Raw genomic sequence first — 25037 nt, 5'->3', positions numbered from 1 at the left:
AGCCCCGCAGGACGGCGGCTCCCAACCTGCAGTCCTGTCCCGCAGACCCTGAGTGTGGCAACGCCAAGGCGTGTCCCCAGGAGCCCCCTCAGCGGTCACCGTCCACCGTGCTTTCCCCGCAGAGTGGGCAGGGGGCGGGCCAGCTACGCCATGGGCCGCGCGGGGCGGGCGTGCAACGGGTGTCCAGGGGACCGTGAACAGGACGCCCTGGTTTAGCCCTGGGCAGCCGCGAGGGAGGGACCGCTGTGAAGCCGGCGTCCCGCAGCGTCCCGGAGCCCGCTCCTGCAAGGCTGCGGCACCCGCTCTGGTCGCGACCCCAGGCGGGCGGGGGGGGTGCACTGGTCCCCGCAAACAGCGCGGCTCCCGCCCGCACCCACACGGCCTGCCGCCTCCGGCCCCCCCGCTCCAGCCCCCGAGGCCACCAGGGCCAGGACGGAGACCCACTGGGGGCCGCGAAGCCACGAAACAGACGCTGGGCCTGCCAGCTCTTTCTGGGATTTTTATTTCTTTAAAATAATTCATACAAATGGTTACAGTCACAAACATGATTTTAACCAAAATATTGCTAGCCTACCACGTCAGCAGGACGGCACCCGCGCAGGCCGGGACGCTGCGCCCTCACATCCCCAGGACAGATGCCGACGGCCGAGCGCGCTGTGGGCGACGCGCACTTCTTGGAGCCACTTTGCGAAGCCGTCTTTGTTTGGAACAAGGGGATTCATGCCAAAATTAGGAAAAACAGCCGTTGTTTTGTTTTTCTAAATTATTCTAAAAATAAGACAAGCAGGTAGAAAAAACAATGCACTGAGTGGCGTAGAAAGAAAAACGGGAAGGATTCGTTGTCCTGAGAAGTTTGCCAACTGCCTCGTTCCGGGGCGCGGTCCCACACGAGGGGCGCCGAGTGACGCGGCCTGCTGAGTGTTCGCTCAGGCTCTCCTGCTGTTGACAGCTAAGCAAACAAATCCTCTGTAATGTTCTAAAGACTGTACACAGACGAGAACATTCATGATAGAATTAACTACTAACTTCTTTTGCTTAACGAGGACGCAAAGGACACAGGACAGCGGCTGGCCCTCGGGACGGGACAACTACAGCGGACGCGGGGAGGCCGGCGCCACCTCCCCCGCCCGGCGCCTGGACAGTCTCTGCAGCGCCGGGGCCACCGCAGGCGCCGCCTCTGCACACGCCGCTCCGAGGGCGCCGCCCTGCCTGCGCCGAGGCCGTCGAGCTCCGCCCGGGCTACAACTGGTCGCTCGCGTGGTCTCTATCTGCCTCGGGCTTGACGGTTTGGCCGGGAGAAGGGGCGTGGGGCGGGTGGGACACGGGGGGCAGGCCGTGGGACAGGGACATGGCGCTGGGGACGATGCCTTCGACGGCAGTGGGGATGCCGCTGGGGGCCACGCCCACCACGCCCGGCGGGTACCTGCTGGGAGGACGGAGGGCACGTGAGGCTGGCGGGGTCCCTTCCGCGGCCTCGGTCCAGGGACCCCCCAGGCCTCGACTCCTTCCCGGCCCGCTGCTCCATGGGCTCTTCGCCTCACGCCTGGTGGCTCTGGCTCCCACAGCCCGGCCCCGGGTCCCCTGGGGCGCACACGAGCACGCGTGTCCAGGGGACCCCGTGTCCCCGCCCCCTCCCCACCCGCTCACCTGTAGGCGGCCCCGTTGAGCTCAGGGTGCACTACGCCGGGGTCCATGCTGGCCCAGTGGGTGGCGGCGGTCAGGTGGTCCTTGTTGACACAGTTTTTCAGGCTGTCGGGGATGCGGCCTGGCGTGTACGGTGGACAGAGAAGGGCCTGTCACGTGGCTGCCCCCAGCACTGTGGCAGCTCGGCGGCGGACACAGCTGGGGTCCCGCAGAGGGGCTCCCCCTCTGCCTCTCCTCCCGGGACACAGCAGCTCGCAGCTCGGAGACTCCCCGGCCCAGGGGGTGCCCCTCAGGGGCCCCCCACATCTGCCAGCCCTGGGGACCTCGGGAAGCAGCAGATAAGGCCCAGCCCAGGTCCCCAGCTCAGCCAGCCGTCCGGCCCATGGGTGAGGGCACAGGGTGACCGTGAGTGGGCAGTGTGGGACGCCCCCGGGGGACTCGGGGGACTCGAGGGCTGTGCGGGGAGACCCCCGGGGGACGCCTGCTGGGGCAGGTCCATCTCACGGCCTCTGAGGGAGGCTCGGGGCCTCCTCACCTGTGATGGCCCTCCGGATCTCCCGGGCCGCCTCCTCCCGCATCTCAATGGACGCCTGCTCGCTGTACCAGGCCGCGTGGGGGGTGCAGATCAGGTTGGGAGCGTCCTTCAGGGGACCCTGGCTAAAGCTACAAATGGCACAAAGCGGTCAGGCTGGGGTGGAGGGAGCGTGACCCTGCCTGCGGCCACACCCCGGCCCCCGCCACTGAGCGCTGGTCCCTGGAGCTGCGGGGCCCAGGCCCCAGGCCCTCTCAGCAGGGCTGACGAGCGCTGCCCCTTCTGGGTCGAGGCCTCTGCGGACGCGGCCACACAGCTCAGCGCTCCGAGGCACCGCGTGACCAAGCCCTCGCCATCCCGCCTCCAGGGCTGACCACCTGCCCACTGGGCCCTGGCGGGGCTGGACACAAAGCCCAAGAATGGGGCCTGGGGCCTGCAGACTGCGAGCGGGTGTGAGCGCGGGCGAGGGCGGGTTTGGGAGAGGTGGCATCCAGGAATCACCCAGGGCGCTGCCAGGAGGCACCTGAAGGGCTCAGATTCGTGCACGTCCAGGGCGGCGCCCCGGATCCGCCCCTCCTTCAGGGCCTGGGCCAAGGCCTTCTCGTCGACCAGGCCGCCCCGGGCCGTGTTCACCAGGAAGGCGCCTTGTCGCATCTGGGAGGACACAAAAACAGCAGCACGTGAATCAGCACATAGGCCTCTCGGCTCGCACCCACCCCGCCCTGGGGACCGCACCCCGCCCAGAGGACCCCTGGCTGCAGTTGTGGGCTCTCCTGGCCTGGCCCCCCAGATGCACATCCCCCCACGGAAAGGATGTAGCACCTCTGGGACACGGTGTGGCCCAAGCCCCTAACCCTGCACACAGCTGCGGAGGTGGGTTCAGGACCCTGTGATCCTGGGATGACGGGAATGAAACCCCAAGACGTGGTCTTCGGTGCAGTGGCCAGAGAGCCCTGTTCCCTCGGGTGGCGGCGCCTGCTCGGTCCCCACGCAGCTTCACATCCTCAGGCCAACGGCCCTGAGCCCCCCGGAACGCAGGCAGCTCCCAGCCCCACACCCGGGTCTTGGGGGTGTGCGGCTCCGACCAGCGCCCCAGCACCCCAGCGCCACGCCTGTGCCCGTGCCCTCCCCAGCCCCACCCCACCGACCGGAGGCAAAGAGGAGCCCTGGGTGCCTGGGCTCATCCTCCTCAGGGCCACAGGGGCCAGGGGCAGAACCCGTGCGGGCACACACACACCCCCGCCGGGGACCCCGGAGCCCACGAGAGGCCACTGCTAGTTCCAGCTCCTGCCTGACCCAGGGCCACGCCTCACAGCCACGGTGTGACGCTGCCAGCCGCCATCTGTCTTTGCCCCGGAGACACAGCACTGAAGCGCCGCACGGGCACACTCGCTGCAGGACCCAGCCCGTCGGGTGTGGCGTGTGCCCTGTGTGTGGGGCCAGGAGCCCCCAGAACTCAGGAAACAGGCCCCTCAGTGCAGACGACCCCAGCGGTGGAGCCCACAGGGCAGGGAAAGGCACTTGCCGTGGGTTAAGGCAACGGTGGCACGTGTAGAACTCCCACCCTGACCCTAGCCGTGACCCTACCCTGACCTTAGCTGTGACCTACGCTGACCTTAGCCATGACCCGACCCTGATCTTGGCTGTGACCTACCCTGACCCTAGTCGTGACCCTACCCTGATACTAGCCGTGACCCTACCCTGACCCTAGTCATGAAGCTACCTTGACCCTAGTCGTGACCCTACACTGACCTTAGCCATGACCCAACCTTGACCCTAGCTGTGATCCTACACTGACCTTAGATGTGACCCTACCCTGACCCTTGCCCTGACCTGGGGGTGCGGGTGTGGCAGGGCTGGGGACGGCAGGGGAGGCGGTGCAGGCGCGCACCTGCTTGACGGTGAAGTCGTTGATGAGGTGGTGGTTGTGCTCGTTGAGCCCGCAGTGCAGGGTCACGCAGTCGCTGTGGAAGAGCAGGTCCTGCAGGGTGCTCACCCGCTGCAGCCCCAGCGCCCGCTCGGTGCCGTCCGACAGGTAGGGGTCATAGAAGAGCACGTTGAAACCGAAGGCCTTGGCCCGCAGCGCCACCGCCTGCCCCACACGACCTGGCAGGGCGACACACCGCGTCACTGCGGGCCTAGCTCGGCGTGGGAGGCGCAGCCCCGTGGGCCCGGGCCCCTGCATCCAGATGCCGAGTGCGGGGACACCCGCATGGCCGTGTGGGGCCAGGACTCAGGGAGTGGGCGGGGGCCTGGAGGTGCTCCCCAGGGAGTGCACGGGTGGGGCTGCCACTTCAGACGAGGGGCCCCGCTCCTTGGAGGGATGGGGCCACAGGGGTTCAGAGCGCCTCCGGGAGGGACGCACTGACCTGGACGCAGGACCATCCTGTCCGGCCCCACCTCTCAGGGCCCCACCCCTCCTGCAGCCCCCGGGTGGCTGGAACGTCCCACGCACCTGAGGCGGCCCGAGCGGGCCATGCGCACCGGAGGGCGTCCGCCAGAGGGGACCACCAGGCCCCAGGCCACGGCCCCGCCTGCAAGTGACCCCAGGTGAGGCCAGAGCACAGCAGTCCTGCCAATGCCACCCAAACTACTAACTGGCGGCGTCGGGAGGTCAGGTAACAGCTGCCCCCCAACATCCCGCACAGAGCGTCTGCCACGCGGCACGTAGGAACCCAAACTCCAAGCACTTTCAACATCCCCGAAGGGCGCCTGGGGGGCGCACGCGACGGAGCACACTCAGGGAGGAGTCCGGGATTCTCTCCCTCTGAGCTCCGCTGCTCGCGCTCTAAGCAGCCACAACCTTGAAGCGAGCAGTCGCTGGACGCACCGGGCAGGGGCTCTGGCTAAGGCGCCGGCGCAGCCCGCCCAGGCCGCCGGGGCATAGCCGCACTGAAATGGGGCCTGCTGGCTCTTGACGACACTGCCGGCTGAGGTCAGGTGCCCCCCGACCCAGGGGAGGGGCACAGAGCCCCGGGGGGCCGTGCTGGGGGTCGTGCATCCTCTCCAGCAAGGCGGGAACCGTACTGAAGACAGGCCTGTGCCGCGTGGACACCTTGCACTCACGCACATATGCGCCTGGCTCGAGAACACCCCAAGTGTCCTACGGTTCTCCTGCTGCAGAGCCGGTGGGGGTGGGGCGGGGAGGGCACAGGGGCCAGTAGGGGGCAGGGTCCCGTCCACACGGGGCATCCCAGGTGGATGGAGCCCCAGCTCGGAGCGACACGCGGCCACACACAAGGCAGAGAAACAGAACTCACAGCTGCCCGCGCGGCGGGTGAGCAGCTCCCCACCGGAGCAGGGCTGAGGGCCACCTGGCCCTCACCTGAAGGCCACGTCCATTCAGCCACAGGGTGCCACAGGGTACAGGTGGGGGAGGCGTGTCAGCGCGGGGAGCACGGGTCAGTGTGTGAGTGGGCGGGCACAACTGCGCAGAGGCACGTGACTGGTGAGCACCTGTGTGACCCACAGCCGGTGTTCCCGGGGCAGAGAGGACTCGGCCCCGCGCTGCCCCGGGGGTTGGGGGGCGCCCAGCAGCACAGCCACAGGGCTTCCGCTAACTCACCGAGTCCTATGATGCCCAAGGTCTCCCCGCGGATCCTGGCGGCGCCGGAAGCCACTTCCCGGATCTGCTCCACGCTCTGCACCCGCGTGCCTTCCCGCAGCGCCTGGTGCAGCCAGGTGGTCCTGCGGTACAGGTTGAGGATGTGGCACATGGTGGAGTCGGCGGTCTCCTCAACAGACGCCGCCGGCACGTTGCAGACAGCGATGCCTGGGAACACAGACGCGCGGGCGAGGTCACCGACGCCAGTCCTGGTGCTTCCCCCAAGACGGGCCGCAGAAACGTCCCCATGTAGGCCCGCCTGCGGGTCCAGCAAGTAGGTGGGACCGGACAGGCGAGGTCGCCCAGGCAGGTGCCAACACCCGGGTCTCCCTGCCTGCACCATGGGCCACCTGACCCCCGGCTCACAGCCACGCAGGCCCCACCCCTCCTGCTTTCCTCGGCCCCCAGGCCATTTGGGACCTGGCTTTGGACGGAGTGGCCCTGTCCTCACAGGCCTGCGGAGTGAGCTGAGGCTTCTCTATGCCCAGCACCTCTGCACTTCTACCCGCCTCTCCCGAGCCTGGCCCCTCCCGCCCACCTGTCCTGCCCTGCCGCCTCCTCGCCCCTGCCCCTGTGACTGCACAGTGCTTCCCCGGGACTGGTCACCTCCCTGCCAAGGGGAGGGCGCCTACCGGTTCCTTGCACCACCCTAAACGCCAGGATGATGCCCAACGCATGAACAGGGCTTTGTGAGAGGGCCCAGAGTGGATCCTCCACTCCCTTCTGGAAACATCTCAGCCCATCATAAACAAAAGAGACGACGGGGAGCAGGAAGACCAGATGACAGGGACACCATCCCCTAGATCTGGGGACACATGGCCAGGGTGACCACAGGGCATGGCCCTGACTGTCCCTGGTGGAGGAACAGAGCCCAGCCTGTAGAATAACAAGACAGGACAGACTCGGGGAACAGGGATAAAGCCCCCTGGGAGTCCCCGGGGCAGAAAGCATCCAGGCTGTGGTCAACTCTGCTGCAGGCGCCTTTGCTGGGGATGCAGCCTGGGGACGGGTGACAGCGGGGCGGGAGGGCTCCATCATGTGAGCCAGCGGAGGGCACAAGCGTCCTTGCGAGAGCAGAATAAACCGAGTCTGCGGTAGACGCAAATGGCAAGCCGTTCTGACCCCGGTTCTTCAGCTGCACCGGGGGAAAGGACTGGCAAGACCGGGCACGGGGAGGGTGAGGGTGACGGGGGGTCTGTGTGTGTGCAGCATGCGCCCTGCTCATGGGGGGGGTCACCCCTGCAGCTGCGCGCCCTGCTCATGGGGGGGTTCATCCTTGCAGTCGCGTGCCCTGCTCATGTGGGGGGGTCACCCCTGCAGCTGCGCACCCTGCACATGGGAGGATCACCCCCTGCAGCTGCACGCCCTGCTCAGGTACCAGCTCCCCTCCCCAGACGCGGGGAGGAGGTCAGAGCATGTTACCCCTGCAAGGTTTTCTGAGAGAGCCGGTTTGACTGGGGAGCTTGGGGGGGGCCTGAACCCTGAAAGATGCTCACAAGTGACCTCCAACCAAATAAGGGCCTGCAAGGGAATCCTTGGTGTAAAGCAAAACCAACAGACGAGAGGAAGCTGAGGAGACCCCGCCGAGGAAGCAACACCCCAAGTCGCAAAAGGGAGGAAACACCCGGGCGTCCTACCTAAATCCCCAGCTGACTTGATGTCAATGTTGTCGAATCCGCTGCCGATCCTGACGATGATGCGCAGAGCTTTGAACTTCTCCAGGTCCTCCCTGGTCAGCGTGATGGTGTGGTACATCAGCGCCCCCACCGCCTCGTTCAGCACCTGCCGGCGGAGGGGCCACGCGGTCAGAGGCCGGGCCCAGCTGGGGAGCTGCAAACGTCCCCCGAACCCCCCCCCCCCGCCTCCGCTGTGTGCTGGGGACTGCGGACATCTAGGGCAGCAGCCACTGCTGTGACATCTGAGGGGACCGCACGGTGACCTGCTGGCTCTGCGCTCAGACCCCCAAGCAGCCGAGGCCGCGCCCCCGGAGAGAAGCGCTGGGGAGGGCGGGCAGGAGGCTCGCCTTCCGCGTGGACACCAGGCAGTCAAACAGGACGCGCAGGAGGACGCAGCCTCGGAACCGCAGGACCCGCCGGGGCGCGGACGGCACGCACACGGGTGGGAGCCGGGGCCCGGGTCAGCCCGCTTTGCCACGGCCCCATCTGCGCCCACACGCCGGCCCTGACGCTGCCCACGCGTCTCCGGGCCTGGCTGCCGTTCGTGAAGCCCCAGGAGCAGGTCAGTGTCCTGTCCTCCGAGTTTGCACAACGTGGGCCGAGGCGCTACTGTTTGCAAACCGCCCAACGGGGGCGACCTCTGGGAAGCTGGGGCCCCAGGCCCGGCCCCGCAGGAACCACAGCTGCAGCCCCGCGCAGGTGCGGACAAGACCAGGACCGGAGGGCACGCCCCCCGCAGGGCCAAGCGCACGCAGACCACGCCCCCGCAGGGCCACGCCCGCAGACCACGCCCCCGCAGACCACGCCCCCGCAGGGCCAAGCGCACGCAGACCACGCCCCCGCAGGGCAAGCGCACGCAGACCACGCCCCCGCAGGGCCAAGTGCACGCAGACCATGCCCCCGCAGGACCAAGCCCCCGCAGACCACGCCCCCCGCAGGGCCAAATGCACGCAGACCACGCCCCCGCAGGGCCGGCTCGCACGGCCACGCCCCACGTAGGGCCCAGCAATACAGACCACGCCCCCCGCAGGACCAGGCCCGCACGGACCACGCCCCCGCAGGGCCAAGCACACGCAGACCACGCCCCCGCAGGGCCAGCCCGCAAGGCCACGCCCCCCGTAGGGCCCAGCAATACAGACCACGCCCCCCGCAGGGCCAAACGCACGCAGACCACGCCCCCACAGGGCCAGCCCGCAAGGCCACGCCCCCCGTAGGGCCCAGCAATACAGACCACGCCCCCGCAGGGCCAGCCCGCAAGGCCATGCCCCCCGTAGGGCCCAGCAATACAGACCACGCCCCCCGCAGGGCCAAGCGCACGCAGACCATGCCCCCGCAGGGCTGGCCTGCACGGCCACGCCCCCCGTAGGGCCCAGCAATACAGACCACGCCCCCCGCAGGACCAGGCCCGCAAAGGCCACGCCCCCTCAGGACCAGGCCCGCACAGACCACGCCCCCGAACGGCCACGCCCCCCATAGGGCCCAGCAATATAGACCACACCACCGCAGGACCAGGCCCGCAGGGCCAAGCGCGCGCAGACCACGCCCCCCACAGGGCAAGCCCTCAAGGCCACGCCCCCCGTAGGGCCCAGCAATACAGACCACGTCCCCCCCCCCCCCCCCCCCCGCAGGACCAGGCCCGCAAGGCCACGCCCCTGCAGGGCCCAGCAATGCAGACCACGCTCCCCGCAGGGCCAGGCACGTGCACACCAAGCCCAGCTGTGCTGCGGCCTCGTCCGCAGCGTGCACAGCACCCCAGCTGGTGCCTCCTGACCCTCAAGGTCTGCAGGTGGGCGCCACAGCCGGGCTGCGGTCAAGGGTGGGGAATGCCTGGCTCCCGGGGGTTTGTCCCAGGTCCAGGAGGGCAGCCCCGTGAGTGGTGCCTTCCAGGGCGTGATCCGCAGAGGTCACGCACGGACCTCAGCCAGACGCCGGCGGGGGCCTACGGTGTCCGGTCTCCAGGCCCAAGGGCCGGGAACCCAGGATGGTCCAGGTGCACGGAGCCTCACAGCCGAGGGCCGGGGTTGTCCTTCCCTAGGGGACACAGAGCAGCCTTCCTATCGAGGACACCTCCCACCCAAGGGCATGCGCTGGCTGCTGGAACCAGCAGCCCGGCGTCCACCACCCTGCCCTCCTCCAGACTGAGCTTCTTGTGCTGACTCTGGGTGTCCTGGCCGGCGAGGGAGGCCAACAGCAGGCCATGGTGACCTTGAACCCCAGGATGAGGAAGGCAGCGAGGAGTGGTGCCCAGGACAGCCTGGACTCGGGGCTGACGTGAGAGGCACAGAGCAGGGGTCCTGCGTGGGGTGCAGGGCCCATGGGGAGGCTGCTGACTGCTCCTCTCATCTGCTTCTCTACAGCAGCTGAGCTTGTCGGACAGAGGGCAACCCAAAATACAGACCATTCCGAGGCTGGCCAAGGTGGCCCGGGGCACGAGCCCACGGGGACCCCACACGGGCCAAGGGGGCGCGGGCTGGCTGGGCCTTCAAGGGACTGCGGGGTGCCGCTGGCCCCTGCTCCTGTTCCTGCACTGAGCGTCCTGGGGATCTCTGCTCCTGCAGGCAGGGAGCTGCCCACGTCCTGACGCCTCGCCCTGGACTCCCAGGACGTCAAGGCTGCACAGGCATGTACTCCCGCTGCCTGACTGGCCCGTGGGGTGGGGTGAGGCCCCTCGTGCGACAGCCAAGTAGTAGTGCTGTGCACGGGGAGCACACAGGGAGGGCTCGGACGGAGCGGGGAGAGCAGACCTTGCCACCCTGTGCCGAGCTGCGTGGACCGGAGAGGAGAGTGGCCTCGGACACAGCTGCACCCTGGAAAGAGGACAGACGCATCCAGGGACAGATGGATTGTGGAGGGGGAGGCTGCAGGGTGAGTCTGAGTCTTGGGCCTGGGCACCCAGATGCATGCACGGGCCTCTTCCTGGGGTGACCGGGCAGAGGCGCTGGGCTGGGGACAGGTGGGGAGGAAGACTGTCCAAACACGGGCAGGTGTGTGTGCCCACGCCTGAGCCCTGAGCCATGGCAGGACGCGATCGCATCATGACTGTGACTGTGCCTGCTCCGTCCCAGTGTGGACAAGCCAAGACGCGTGCCAAGTTCCAACTGCTGGGGCATCTGGGCTGCTCCGCTGTTGGCTGTGCTGCCATAAAAATCCACAATTTCGGGGATCCCTGGGTGGCTTAGTGGTTTGGTGCCTGCCTTAGGTCCACAGTGTGATCCTGGAGTCCTGGGATTGAGTCCGTCAGGCTCCTAGCACGAAGCCTGCTTCTCCTTCTGCCTGCGTCCCTGTGTCTCTGCCTCTCTCTATATATATATCTATCATGAATAAATGAATAAAATCTTAAAAAAAAATTCCACGATTTCCTGGAGGTCGGTCCTCGGGGCTGGAAAGCAGTGTGTCCGTCGGAGAAGCCTCTGAGAGGGTGTTGGCGTGGCAGCCGGCCACACCCAGGGGGCCGTTCACCCACTGGCACCCACTTCACGACGCCCAGGAGGGCAAAGTTTGAGATGCTGCGTGTGATGGACGCAAACTGGCCATCTGTTACCTTAGTCTCAACGTGCCTGAGTGTCACCTAATGACATTTCTTAATAAATTGATTTCATGTCCGATTCCTTTTTCTACTGAGCAGTTGTAATCACGTGGTGCCCAGCAAGACGTTCTCAGGGCAGAGACCGCCCCGGCTCAGGGCCGCCCACCCGCCCTGGGAGGACCGGCTCGGTTGCAGGCCTGCCGCATAGGCAGCTCCGTCCAGGGGACCCAGGCCTGGGCCACCGCACTCCCGTGGCCCGCCCCGAGCTCCTCTCCAGGGGGCTGCTCATGCCCTGTCAGGACTGCGGAGTGGCTGGGATCCCGCCAGGCATCACACAGACTCCCAGGGAGGAGGTCTGTGGGGGGCCCCCAGGTGTTCACTCACGTCACCACGTGCCAGCTGTGACCAAGCTTGTCAGGCTTGACGACCTGACCGTGTCCTCACCCAGAATGGAGTGCCACAGGGCCAGTGGCAGCAGGGCGGGAGACTCAGTGGGCAGCTCGCGGAGGGAAGCCGGGGCCTACTGCGCCGCATCGGGGCCTCGCTCCTGCCCCTCACACACAGGTGCCCGATGCACAAGGTTCCGGGACTTCTGCGCACCTGACTTTCTAGGACCACACCAAGGGTGTGGCTCATTTTGTGCGGCTACGGCCAGAAAAGCTCAGCAGTGGCCTAGCGCCTCCAACACACTTCTGTGTGGTTCCAGGGGGTGCCTGTGCCACCGCCGTGCACAGGCCTGGAGGACAGAAGTGCCAAGCCCTGGCAAAGCCCGCGTGGCCGTGGCCGTGGCCCTGGTGGAGCAAGAGCATCGCCGCCCACACGGCGCCCCCCCTCCTGCTGTCGGGGGGCATCTGAGTGTCCGCTGTCCAGCTTCAGGCTCTGGCAGGTACTGTCCCCACCCGGCCACTTCTCACGTGCTCTCTCCTGACATTGCCACGTGACTGCTTCTAACTGTGCCCCGACAAACAAACAGCCCCGTGTTCTGCAGAACGCACCTCCGCCTCGTCCTGACTGTGGGGTGGGAAACACATGCCCCCCAGCAGCTCCCCTGATGCTTCTGTTGGGACACCTGCCTGCCTGTGGCTGTGCCAGGGCTCCCTCCCCGCGTCCCCTCCCCTCTCCACCTGCTCACGGCCCTGGTAAGGCCGACCCTGGCCCGACCCTCTGCTCGGAGTCACACTGACCCTGCTGCCACCCCGTGCCACTGTCGTGCGGGTCAAATCTTGTCTGCATGTTCTCCTCACATCTCCTGGCCCGAGCACCTCCCTCCTGGGACTGGGCACCTTGCAGCTGTATTTCCCACATCCTTCCTATCTTCCCAGACGTGTCCCCAGTGCTGCCTTACTGTCCCCTGGCCCTGGGGGCCCCTGCTCCGGGCCGGCTCTCGGCGCCATCCCACCCACAAGCCCCTGTTCTCACGAGCACCCCTTCCTCCGCAGGTGCCTGTCTTCAGGGCTCCTGCACTTTGGTCAGATACACAGCGCCGCGCCGAGAACTGCTTCCCCTGGGAGATGTGAAGCAGCCCGCGACTCTTCGTAGCTAACGGCCGGCATCAGGGTAACGTGCTCCTTGAACAGCAGAGCATCCTGTGGGCCCGACACGCGTCCTGGGTTCACACCGGGAGAGCCAGTGTCCACTGAGCTCTGGAAGGTTCCTTCACCACGTGGCCATGGTAATAGCATGGCATCTCCTCCACACTTAGCGCCTGGCATCCAGCTAGTTACAAGGCAGAAATCCCTGATCCATGGTGATGTTCTGTCTCTCCCCGAGATGAAGCCTGCAGACAAGTGGTCCGGGGCCTGTGTCAGCTCCACAGCCAGCAGGGCCCAGGGCTCCCATCCTGTTTTTCAGCTATTCCCAAACATGATTTCTCTTGGGTTCCAGGTGGCTGCCCAGGCTCCAGCCATTGCGTTTGGTTTCCAGCCAGCAGAAAGAGAGGTGGCTCTGCACACAAAGCCTGGTGGCTCTTCCTGGTTGGACTCGGTCACCTGGCCACACCTGACAGCCAGGCTGGGGAAATGGGCCGCACGGCGCACCAGGCCCGAGCTCCTGGATCTGCGCAGCTCCACATCTTTGCCCGGCGGCCTGGACTGTGGCTTCCAAGCTTCCTGTCAGTTTACCGTTTCCAGTTGCCTGTTTGCACCTGCGAGTGCCCCCCAGTGCTGGGAGGGCGCCTTCCCCCGCCGTGCGCTCGTCCGCGTGCCCCTTGGGTCGCCAGGGCGCTCCGTCCCATCCCTCGGGAGCCTCTGGCACCGGGGGTTTTCTCAGCGTGCCTGGGGGGGGGGTGGCAGTCGCCGCCACGCGGAGGCCCAGCCCGACCCTCCCCGGGGTCGGACTGCGCATCTGGCTCTTAGCTAACCTCCAATCATTTTTGATCAGTTATGATCTTAAAGGAAAACATCCGTTTAGTGTCACTTTTCAGATTTATTCTCAGAACCTACTTTAATATCGCTCAGGCTGCTTCAACACTTCCGTCTGCCGGTCTCTTGCTCCCGATATTGCTGGGTTTTTAATATTTTTACTTTGAAACCCTTTAAGATCTACAACGAGTGGCCAGAAGCTGCCCTCTCAGCCCTGCTCTAGGGCACAGCGGGCTCCGGTCACCCAGCCCCGCCCCGTGCAGGGCGGCCTGCAGAGCTGACCCCTGCACCCGCCACCCGCGCCCAGGGCCGATCAGGAGGGCGCCTGCCACGTGCACGCACAGGATGTGGGGAGCGCGCGGGCTTCGCGCCTCTGGGACCTGCGACACATGCTCGTGTCCCCCTCCCCCAGCGGCACCCGGCCAGAGACTTCGGTCCCCGGGAGCCGTCTGGGCCTCAGCGTCGAGCCCTCTGGTCTTCTGGATGCTCCTGCGGCTGCCGCATCCCTCCGCGAGGCTCCAAGCTCTGCCTTCTCTCCCGGCTGGTCCTGGGACCCCGAGACGTCCGCGCCATCCCCGGGCAGGCCTGGCGATGCCGCTAGCGGGCTGGACGCCGGCGCTGGGAGGGCGCAGCTGCGTGGCCCAGCCTGCGATGCCCTCGCTGGCCAACATGGGCCCCGGGCAATGCAGCTCATCGGCCACATCCACGGCCCCAGGCTCCACTTCCTGGCAACGACTGGTTACAACGGCAGCGGCTCAAGGTGCCGCGGAGGAACCCTGTCCCCACCTCTGACGCTGCGGGCAATGATGGCCACAGCCTGGGGCTCGGGCGCCACAGAGGCGTACAGCTGAGGGACCCTCCTGCCCTCCTCGCTCCCACAAGCACCCTACACTGTTACCTTCTCGTGGATCTCCTGCGTGGACTGGGCGTCACAGAAGGCCACTGTGGCCACGTCCTTCAGGATGGGCATCTCCACCGTGCAGTCCCGGCCGTCGAGCAGTGCCACCAGGGGCCGGGGATGCATGGGCCCATTCATGATCGGGGGTCGGACGCCTGTGGAGACAGGAGTGCACGCTCAGCTCCCACGGTGGCCACGACTCAGACCTCGCTTCCCCTGCCACCCACCGCCCGCAGCCTGACGCAGGCAGGCCCTGAGAATTCTACGTGTCCACGCACCTGGATTTTGTCAATCCTGAGTAAAAAAAAAATCTCCATAAAAAGGAAACCAGTGTTTGCTACAGCTCGCTGACCCCCACACGAAAGTGGACCCCTGCCGAGCAGCATCACCCCCAGGGCCTCGGGGTCCCAGGCACGCGTGGAGGCATCAGGGCCTCCACCATCTGACCCCGGAACACGCAGACTGCAATGTAACAGGTGTCACGACAACACCCACGGCTCCCAGTCCACGGCAGTACTGAGACCGCCCGGAAACCCTGCCAGCACCATCCCCCATGCCCGGCATCACCTTATTTGCAGATTTGAAAGGAGACACAGAGGCAGGGAAGGGGTGAAGCACTGAACGCAGCCAGAGCCCCTGACCGTCTCACGACAAGACGACTTAGAATCACTAAAAGCTCCTTCCATACAGGTCACCGGGCCTCATCCTGGGCTGAGGCGGACACGGGGGCCTCCAGGTGACAACCATGGCAGCCGCCAGTGGCCCCATCCACCCCCCAGCCCCAACGGCCTCGACAAGACCCGCCCCGACCGGTGCATGGGCAGCTCCGGCGCAGGATGAGAACCAGGGGTGGGGCTGGGCCGCCCGGGGCCCAGAGCCCAGGAGGGAGCCATGCCCACGGGCGCACTGCTCCACCGCCCACGCAAGCGGCCAAGATGCAGCAGCCCCGCTGGGCGCAGGGCAGGGTCCATGAGGCCCCAACCCCTCCCTGGCGCTCCCCGCAGTCCCGTGAGCTGCTTCCTGCCGCCCGCGGGGTGCCACGGTGCGGCTCACCTCTCCAGCTTTACCCAGAGGACGGCGAGGCCCCAGGGCCCTTATGTACCTGCGCCAAGGGGCTTATGGTCACGGCCGTCGGCACCCCGCGCTTGTTTCTAAGGGACGGGCTGTCACGCCGCGAGCCAAGCTCCCACCCTCCAAGTTCCCGAGGCGACAAGGCAGGCTGTGGAGCGCTGACGCGACGGCACCTCCTGCAGGAGCACGCCAGGGCCCGCGGGCAGCAGGGAGGGGATGCCGTCCGCGGGCCTGCCCGGCAGCAGCGCCGGGGCCCCAGCTCGCTGACACCCCCTTGCCCAGGGAGGCACTCGCCTCCCGACCCGTGGCCGGCGCCGGAACGGGACTTGGGTTTGCGTGGTAACACCCTAGCCTGGCACGGAGTTCACGGGAGGACGACCAGAACCAGCCCAGCGCTGACCTGAGGCCTGCCCACCTGGGACCCCCGAGGCCCCCCCGGTTCCGCCGCCCGTGGGGCTTCACGGAGGCCGCACACCGTGGGGTGTCGCTGTCTTGATGCGCCGCACCGGCCGGGGCACCTGGGCCATCCCAGCCGGAACGGACAGCCGCTCCGCGGGCACCGAGGGACGGGCGTCCAGCTGCTGCGCACTCCAGGAGCCCCTACCAACCTGACATTTCTTAATATGGGCTCGGCTTCCACGACCATGAATTCGACTTTTCAAAGCGTTTTATCTTCAGAATCCCCAGGCAGAACCGCGTCTGTCACTGGATCCTCATCCCACGTCTTTAATTGTCTTGAACCAAAGCTCCTAGGCTCCTGATCCTCGGCGACCACTGAAGCCTGTGCCGGGGTCAAAGTCTGACTAAAAATTAAACACAAGAGACACGTTAAAACACCATCGAGGACCAGCTAAGCTCACAGATGCCAGAGGCCCACAGTCGAGGCTTCTCCCCGCATCCTTGCCCCTGGGGGGACCTGCCTGCAGGCGGGCGCGCGGCCGGCAGAGGGGACGGCTGGGCGCAGCGGGGACGCAGGTGCAGCGGGAGGCTGACTCTGGAGGTCCCTCCGCGTCCTCGGGCCGCCATGCCAGCTCCTACTCACGCTGCTGACAGCCTCCCCGGCCTCCGTGACGAGGCTGCCAGGAGGCGAGGCCCGGGGATGCTGGCTGGGACAGGGACACCACTTCCCCGCCCCCGCATGCGGGCCCCACAGGCACATCTGGGGACTGGCAGTTGACCCGACACAGCTCCCGTGAGACTTGAGGTCACGTGCGTGGGTCGCACACCTTTCTAGGACAGGCTGAGGTCTCAGGCCCCGGGAGCGCTGGACCCACCCCGAGCGCGTAGCCCTCTGCGCGCGGGGACCACAGCGGGGCTGCCCGGAGGCATGGCCAGGCCGCACACCATGCCCTTGACATCATCCGGCCCTTGGAAGGCCCAGCGCAGAGCAGGAGCTCCAGGGGGTGGGGCCATGGGGGACGGGCCTGTTGCAGGGATGGCCCGTGGCCCCTGGAACCCGTGGTGGCTCCCCCTTCCAGACGCCTGCACAGCGAGGACAGGCGTCCTGCATCCTGTCCGTGGGCCTGGGCTGTGCCAGCCGGCCATGCTCCCCTCGGGGTGCGGACCTCCGTCCCTGCCGAGTGGTGGCCTGGCCTCCCTGAAGCCGCGGCCAGGCCAGGGCTGGGCAGGCCTGCTGTGAGCGGACGGGCTGGGACAGTCCACCGCCGGGGCCTCATGGACTGAACGCCACCCCGCCGATTCCCTCTGCGGGTTTCAAGCCCACACGCTGACCCCACATGACCAGTTCCCAGGTCGCAGGGACACTGAGCCTGGGGAACACAGGCTCTCCGCCAGGGAAATGGGGGGCCCCTGGTCAGAGAGTGCTGATGCCACAAGGTGGGAGGTCAGGGTCGCGATGACCACGGGCCCAGGCTGACCTGAGGCCCACATGGAGCCGAGTCTCCTCAGTCCCGAGAGGCATCTACCTGGAGCCCTCGCCCACGCCAGCCACTGCCCGTGCCAGGAGTCTGCTCCCCGAGGACAGGCCCTGGCCAAGCCACACCTGTCTCTGTTGTGGGGGACAGAGCTGCCCCTTACCCAGAGATTGGGAGCTGCCCTTGGCGACGGCACCAGGGCCCCTTTCTCCCTGGCCCTCCAGGCTCAGCTGAGAGTCCTGCTTGGGGCAGTGGGAATGGCGGGCAGGGGCTCAGGGGTGGCAGGCAGGGGACTGGGTACCGTGGGCAGGGGGCTGGGGACCTGGGGCAGGGGGCCAGGAACTCAGGGCAGGGGTGGTGGGCAGGGGGCTGGGGACCCGGGGCAGGGGACAGGGGGTGACAGGCTGGGGGCCAGGGACCTGGGGGGTGGTGGGTTGGGGGCCAGGGACCGGGGCAGGGGGCCGGGGACTCAGGGCAGGGGACAGGGGGTAGTGGGCAGGGGGCTGGGGACCCGGGGCAGGGGACAGGGGGTGACAGGCAGGGGGCTGGGGACCCGGGGCAGGGGACAGGGGGTGACAGGCTGGGGGCCGGGGACCGGGGCAAAGGATAGTGGGTGCTGGGCTGGGGGCTGGGGACCCGGGGCAGGGGATAGGGGGTGGTGGGCAGGGGACCGGGGACCCGGGACAGGGGATGGGGGTGGTGGGCTGGGGACCCGGGGCAGGGACAAGGGGTGGTGGGCTGAGGGCCAGAGACCTGGGGTAGGGGGCCGGGGACCTGGGGCAGGGGGGGTGGGGGCCAGGAGGTGGTGGGCTGAGGACTGGGGACCCAGGACAGGGGCCTGGGGGTGGTGGGCTGGGGGCCGGGGACCCGGGGCAGGGGGCTGGGGGGCCAGGAGGTGGCAGGCAGGAAGGAACAGGGACACACTCCCCCCGGCCAGGCCCACCCCGGGCTGCAGGCCCAGAGCACCTGAACCTCGTCACCGGCTCGCAGCCTCACGACCCCCAAAGGAAACCACACGTGACCCCCCACGTTCTGCTCCGTAAGGAACATACCCACTGAGCCACAGAACGAGGTGTTGCTCTCCCCTTACAAACCGGGAGGGTGGCACCGAGAACACTCAGGGACCCTCGGTGACCACGCCCTGCTTCTCTCCATGGGGGGGGGGGGGGGCAGGCCCCGTCAGGGGTGGGGCTGCGCGGCCCCCCTCCCCCAGACACGAGCCTCCCCTGCGACCTTGACCTTCACGAGAGGAGCAGGGGGCGAGCAGCTGGGTGCGGGCCAGGGGCCACCCGGCTCCCCAGCGTGGTGCCCGCTGCCAGCGAGAGTGACTTGTGCCCTGGGGCCGTGACTCCGCAGCCCAGGTCCGATCCCCCGCCGCGTTCTCCCACAGCCTAAGGCGCGGTCCACGCAGACTCCAGCCAGCAGCCACCAAGGGTGGGGGGCAGGGCCCGAGCGCGGGGGCCACCGAGTGAGCAGGGGTCCCGGCCCTGCTGCTGTGGCCAGTCTGCGTCCCCAGCGGGACCGTCCCGAGCGGCGAGGCCCTGGGCCGACCGCACTCCTGCACGCCTCGGCAGCGGCCCGGCACCCTGTGTCCATGCGGGTCCCTGCAGCCCCGCAGCCCCGCCAAGGGGACGGGACCCTCAGGTGCTCCGAGCAGCCCAGGCTCAGCTCTTCCGTGAAAACGATGTTTCGCGGAGGCCCCGCTTTGCCCACACCTGGCCGAGGTTCAGACGCCTAGAGCGGCCCGTGGGCCGGGGCGGCGTGTGCCCACCCAGGGGAGCGTCGGCAGGCGCGGGGCTCAAAGGCCAGGCCGCGGGTCCCAGGCTCCAGGCTGCACACGCGCGGCGACTGCAGGCCCGGGCTGGACGCAGGGGGAGCCCGAGCCCAGGCCAGCAGCAGCAGCGCGACGGGGAAAAGCCCCCAGGGAGGGACCCCCAGACGCCGCCAGGCCCAGGCTGGGGGGCACCCGCGCCGTGGAAACCCCAAACTCCATCTCGTTCCTGGAAACGCCACGTGGGAGCCCCGCTGAGTGACCTCAATGCCCAGAAGGAGTGCAGAGGCCACACGGACAACGGGGGACGGGGGGCGGCGGCAGAGGGCGGGCGAGAACACACAGGCACGGTGGGGTCGGGGCCCGGACTCCAGCACAGCGTCCGCCAGCGGCAGGGCTCCCCTCGTCATCCCTGACGGCTCTGCCGGGAAACGTTAACCCACGCAAGCTAAAAGGCGCTCGTCAGGACGCAGTAAAACGGAAAAGACGGTGAAACGGAGATGTCACTGCAAGACGTAAACCCGCTTGAACCGCTGAACCCGCTTGAACCGCCCAGCGTAGGTCCAGGGCGTCCTGGCGAACAGCCCGGGGGCGGCAGGTGGCAGTGAGGCCGGGTCAGCGTGTGCCCAGCCACCAGGACGACCGGTCACGGGACAGCGAGGGGGCGCTCCTCCTCCAGGGCAACGAAACCCCCCGTCACCCACGCGAGGACACCGAGAAAGCGTGTCCAGCCATCTCCTGCTCGTTCACGGCCAGGGCTTCCCCGGCGGAGGTGCTCCTGCGGAACCCAGGGCTGCCCGCGCTCCCCACACGCTGGCCCACGCGCCTGCAGGCGGCCAGGCGGGGTGTGCCCACGGCTGCCCGCGTCCCTCTGCCCTGCCCCACAATGACCCACACGAGGCTCCGGAGCATCGGGATGGGGCTGGGGTGGGGTCTCGGCCTCCCCCTCCCCAGAGCGCACGGGGCTCCAGGGGCCTGACCGCGGCGCTGCCCCCGCACTTGCCAGTGCTGAGCACTCCAGGCTTCTGCGTCCCTCCCGATGTCCCACTGCTGTCGTCGGCAGAAGGGTGAGCAGGCCAGCTCAGAGGGGCTCCCGTGGGCACACCCCCCACCCGGTGCGGACGGAACCCCGACAACCACCCCGGCGCACATGTCTGCTCCGTCCCCGGTGATACACTGCTCCAAGAGGTGGCGGCTCGGGCTGGGGTGCCACAAAGGGGTGGCATCCCCGCAACTCAATGAGACGGTGGGGGACACGGCAGTCAGCACAGCCTGGGGGCACGGGGCACCAGGACCCACTGGGCTGCAGCGGCCGCCACCCCACAGGCCCCGCACAAAGGGCACTGACCAGCCCGGGTGGCTCGCGTAATTCCAGGTGGGCAGTTGGCAGGCCCGAGGGCACCACAGCCATCACCCGCAGCACAGGGCCCTGCAGCAGGCCGTGACCCTCTCGGCACCGCCTTGGCCATCTCCCCGGGAGTCCAGAACCGAGCTGAAGGGACCTCGGAGCCGACAGGCGTCGGGGCAGGGTCTCCTTGGCTCCCGTCGGCCCACCGACCACTAGGCCGGCCTCCTGCTCCCCCGGGGCCCAGGACAGGGTGCTGCTGGCACGCTCTGGGGACACCCCGGGCCCCTCACAGCAGCTCCCTAGCATCCGGGACAGCGGGAAGCCAGGGGCGGGGTCTGAGATCCTGGCCACCCGCCTATGGCTGACCATCATCCCACCCTCAGCCCAGAGCTCTCCGTGAGTGCTCCCTGCCGCCTCTCCAGGCGCACGCGCTAGGCCACCTCCCGCCTGCCCGGGGCCCCCCCAGGACACCGCAGCCCTCCCCAACACAGCCAGGGCTTCAGAAACGCGGCCCGGAGCCCGTCACACCCCAAGGCCCCCCGCCCCAGCAGGCTGTGCATATCCAGCCCTGACCACCACCTCCCCAGAAGGAGCTCCCTCCCGCCCCCCACTGTACTTAAGCAGCCCTTCCCCACTCGGGCCCAGCACAGCCAGCTGGTGGCAGTGAGGCTCCCCTCGGCTGGTCTGGAGGCCTCCAGGGGGCAGGGTCTGCGTGAGTGCCAGGCACCCCGAGGCCAGCGGCCACACTGACCCCAGCAGGACAGACCCACGCACCACACCGTGTGGTCCCCCAACTCATTGTAAACCAAACAGGCGCCCGCTCCCCCACACGTGCTGCAAAGGCACGTTCTCGTCACCGAGACTCTGCCTCCCACACAGTCCTCTCTCGCGCCCTGACACGTGTCCTGCTCTCTCTGTGATGCTCCAGGATCCCACAAACAAGAACCCCGTCCTCGTGCAGAGAACACTGGCTGGGGACCCAAGGAATGTCACCTCCCTGCCCTCCCGCACGCGACGTTCAGCAACTGCATCAGGATGACCCCATATGGGGACACGTCTTCCAGGGCAGGCCTCGCACATCAGACTCAAGAAGGACTGGCGGCCGGACGAGGTTGCCGTGGGCACCGAGCCTGCCTCCCGACAGGCCAGAGTCCAAGCCTGGGGAGGGTCCAGAAAGCAGCCCCCGCCCCACCCACTGACCCCCTGGGATTTCTTCTCCAAGGTCCCAGGTTCCAGTCCTGCCAGGTGCCCACCGTCCTCCCAGCCCGTCTATGGCCAGGCTGCAGGGCTGGCAGGGATGTGAGGGACCCCCACCCTGAGGGTGACACAGACAGAAACAACTCAGCACTAAGAGCGCCTCTGAGCTCTGTGGTTGGATGGAAAATGCCACCCCCCCCACCCTCGCCAGGTGTCCTGCAGCTCGTCTGGGCAGACAGGCGAGGGCCCTAGGCCAGTGTGCAGCCCGTGGCTGATCCGCAGTGAGCTCCTGGAGTCCCCTCTGGGAACCCGAGGCAGGTGTGTTGTGGACTGCCCCCTGAGCCTGCCATGGGTCCTCCTTCATGCCCCTGGTCGCGGGAGCCAGGAGTCTTCGAGGAGGCTGTTGCCACAGGATAAAAAGCCTGCACAAGCTCCGCGCCCAGGAGCTGCGGGCGGCCAGCAGCAAGCTGCACTCCAGCTACTCAGACGGGGCAAGGCCCCAAGGACAGTGGCATAGGGCGCTCCAGGGGCAGGCGAGATTGTGGCAGAGAAAGCCCCATCACGGCCCAGCTCTCTGCTCATGGCCTGCTGGCCCCTTCCACCAGGCTGCTGGGGAGCCAAGGCCAGGCCACCTCTGAAGCCCAAGGGCCCTTCTCCTGCCGAGGTGCGTCCCCTGCACTAGGGTTCCACCGGCCAACCTCTGACAGCTCACCCGATGGCCCAACCTCGGGTACTAAGAAGGGGCTGCTCCAGCCTCCCAGAGCTTGGGGTCGCAGCCTGCTGTGCCCCCAGCACCCCCGGCGTGTGTCCTCAAGCTGAAGGGACCGAAAGGGAAACCCCAAATGCAGCCAGGAGAGAGGGCCAAAGGCTGAGACAGGTCACCCTAGCCACGAGTCCATTTCTCAGAAACGCAGAGGGAAGAGCAAGCCGTCAGGGTGGGACAGGCTGGAACTGCACGAACAGCCCCACGGAGGCTGAGGAGGACGCGCCTGCACACGGCAGGCACAGCCGTAAGCCCGAGCGTGTCCCCCACGAGGCTCGCAGAGGCCCACAAGGAAGCACGCGCTCAAAGACGGTGACAAAACCCGGTGAAAGAAGCCCAGAAAGGCAACGGGGCAGAGCGCCCGGTAGGCAGCGCCGGAGCCGCAGGAGGCGGCAGACCGCGGGCGGGCGGGCCGGGCCGGGTGCGGGTGCGGCTCACCCTAAGCTCCCAGGGCGCGGGCAAGGCCAGGGCGCCCGCGTGCCCGGAGCAGCGCCCTCGTCCTCGCGCCGCATCCTCACCTCGGGGCACGCACAAAGCCGGGACACGGGGTCACCCAGCCGGGGGCGCCCGCACTGCCCGCGGGGTGCGCCCTGCTGGAGCCCGGCGGCTGCCGAGCTCTTCTGCGTGATCTGCACCGACGGAACCGCTGCCCTGGCAGCTGGGAGGCGGTCCTGGGAGAGCGCGGCGTGGAGCCCCCCGCCTGCCGCCTGCCCGTGCAGCTGCCCAAGCGGGCGCCGGCCGAGGGCAGCAGGTCCTTGGCTGCTCGTCCAGGCCCGCGCAGCCACCACCGCGTTCGGCCCGGGCTTCCTCCCGGCAGGTGGGCCCGTCCACGGCGCCCGCGGAAGCCCGAGGGGAGGCCCGAGGGGAGGCCGGCAGGAGGGCGGCCAGGGCAGGCGCTCCCGCGGCGCGGGCTCGGGCTCGGGGGACAGCGCGGCCCCGGGGCCCTCCGCCGCGCGGCTGCAGGGGCCGAGCCGTGACCCCCCCCCCGGGGCCGGCGGCGCTCGGGCGCGGGCAGGTGGCGCGGGCAGGTGGCGCGGCTGCCGGCGGCCGTCCTCGTCCTCGTCCTCGTCCTGGGCGGGCGGGGACGGGGGCGGGGGCGCCGGGGGCGGGCGCGGCGAGGCCCCAGGGCCCGGGCGGGGCGAGCCCACGCGACCAGGAGGCCGGGCCGGCCCCACGCAGGGCGCACGCGGGCCGGACGCAGGGGGCCGGGCCGGCGGGGGGGCCGTGGGGCTGCCGGGGCCGGACGCCGGGCGCGCCGCGGGTGTGGCGGGGCCCGGCCTGGGGGGTCGGGGGGCCGAGCGCGGCGCCCCTTTGTGTCACCTGCGCGGGCGGCGGCGGCGGCGGTGGCGGCGGCGGCGGAGGAGGAGGAGGAGGAGGAGGCAGCGGCGGCGGCGGCGGCAGCGGGCGGGGCGGGCGTGACGGCGGCGCCTGCGCACGCGCACTCGCACGCTGCGGCTCGCGCACGCGCACGGCGCCCCGGCCCCGCCCCCGGCGGCGCGCGGAGGCCGGCGCGCACGCGCACTCGCACACAAAGCCGGGGCCCGCGCGCGCCCGCCCGCCCCGCCCGCCGCCCCGCCCCCGCGGCCGGAAATGCGCGCGCGCGGCCTTACCGAGCGGCAGGCCCTTGTTGAGCAAGTGCGAGCTGCCCATTGAAAGGCGCGGGCGGCCGCGGGCCCCGACGAGTCCGGCGCGCTCCGCCGCGAGCCCGGCGCGTGGGGCGGCCTGGGCGCCGTCCGCTGCTCCGCCCGCTCGCCTGCGCCCGGGCGCCGCCGTGCCGAGCCGCGCCGCGCCGCGCCAGCAGCCGCTCCACCGGGCGGGGACAGGCGGCGCGCGCGCGGGCGGGGCTTCCGGCCCGGCGGCCTCCTGTTTCCAGGCGCGAGCGCCGCGCAGCACCACGCGGGCGGCTGCAGGCCGGGCCCGCCCGCCCCGCCCGCGCCGCCCGGCCCTCCCGCCCGCCGCGCCTGCTCACACCTGCCTGCATCCGCACAGGTCCCGCCCCGCACCCCCGCGCGCGCACGCACGCACCTGCCCCGCAGCCCCCGGACCCCACCTGCCCCGCGGGCGCGCTCACACACGCACACTCACCTGCGTCGCACCCGCACCTGCCCCGCGCCCACCCAACACACCTGCCCTGCACCCGCATATGCACCTGCCCCGCACCCACCCGGCCCCATCTGCCCTGCACACACACACACACACACACACACACACTCATGCACCTGCTTGGCACTCACCAGGCCCCACCTGTTCCACCTCCGCGCATACACCTGTCCTGCATCTGCGCACGCGCACACGCCCCCCCAACCTGTCCTACACAGGTACCTGCCTCACACCGGCACAGCCACAGCCATCTACACACTTTCCATGCACACGCATTCGCCAGGCCGCACCTGCCCCCACCCGCATCCTGACAGTGGAGCGTGACCGCACCTACCCCCGCACCTCAGCCGCTCCTAGGCAGGGATCATTTGAATGTTCCAGGGCCACTGCAAGGAGGCACTGCAGGTGTGCCACTGCCGGCCTTCGGGCTCTGGGCCCCTACAGGGTTGCAGGAGGCCGAGGCAGGCATCCCTGGGAGTTTCCCTGGGCAAACTTGGCCTTATGCTTGGGTCCCTGGGACCCAGGAGGAGGTGCAGCCTGGACGGCAGGCCCCAGGGAGAACCTCCTGATCCTGCAGAGAGCACAGAGGCCAGAAATCAGCATCCAGAAGCCTGAGCAGGGACTTCCTGGGCCCAGGGGTACCTGGGAGCTGGCCAGATGTGGCTGAAGCGGG

General features: G+C 68.6%; 1 protein-coding gene across 5 annotated transcripts; it reads right to left on the bottom strand.

Moving 5' to 3' along the window:
* Positions 1-485: 485 nt before the first annotated feature.
* CTBP1 (C-terminal binding protein 1) lies at positions 486-24067 on the bottom strand. Of its 5 annotated transcripts, none has more exons than XM_041752423.1 (10): positions 23875-24031; positions 15920-16114; positions 14241-14395; positions 7418-7562; positions 5742-5948; positions 4068-4282; positions 2700-2830; positions 2180-2307; positions 1648-1765; positions 486-1426 (listed from the first exon to the last, which is right to left on the bottom strand). In XM_041752423.1, exons 2-10 carry the CDS (start codon positions 15924-15926, stop codon positions 1240-1242), a joined length of 1293 nt encoding a protein of 430 aa, XP_041608357.1. In that variant the 5' UTR covers positions 15927-16114; positions 23875-24031; the 3' UTR covers positions 486-1239. The 5 variants fall into 5 exon arrangements, with proteins under 5 accessions (XP_041608357.1, XP_041608359.1, XP_041608358.1 ...); XM_041752425.1 differs by lacking the exon at positions 23875-24031 and adding an exon at positions 23585-23605; XM_041752424.1 differs by lacking the exon at positions 23875-24031 and adding an exon at positions 22783-23247.
* Between the last annotated feature and the right edge of the window lie 970 nt (positions 24068-25037).

The sequence above is a fragment of the Vulpes lagopus genome, chromosome 4, assembly GCF_018345385.1.
Source record: "Vulpes lagopus strain Blue_001 chromosome 4, ASM1834538v1, whole genome shotgun sequence".
NCBI lineage: Eukaryota > Metazoa > Chordata > Mammalia > Carnivora > Canidae > Vulpes > Vulpes lagopus.
The sequence above is the reverse complement of the archived record's forward strand: the minus strand, read 5'-3'. Positions and strand labels throughout refer to the sequence as shown.

Excerpts from the sequence above, each read along its gene's own strand:
- CTBP1 (XM_041752421.1), bottom strand. The coding sequence starts at position 23,914 with ATGGGCAGCTCGCACTTGCTCAACAAGGGCCTGCCGCTCG. Across the intron at positions 7,563-14,240 it reads CGCAGGAGATCCACGAGAAG|GTGCTGAACGAGGCGGTGGG; the intron begins GTAACAGTGTAG and ends CTCCGCCGGCAG. Across the intron at positions 2,831-4,067 it reads ACGACTTCACCGTCAAGCAG|ATGCGACAAGGCGCCTTCCT; the intron begins GTGCGCGCCTGC and ends GTGTCCTCCCAG.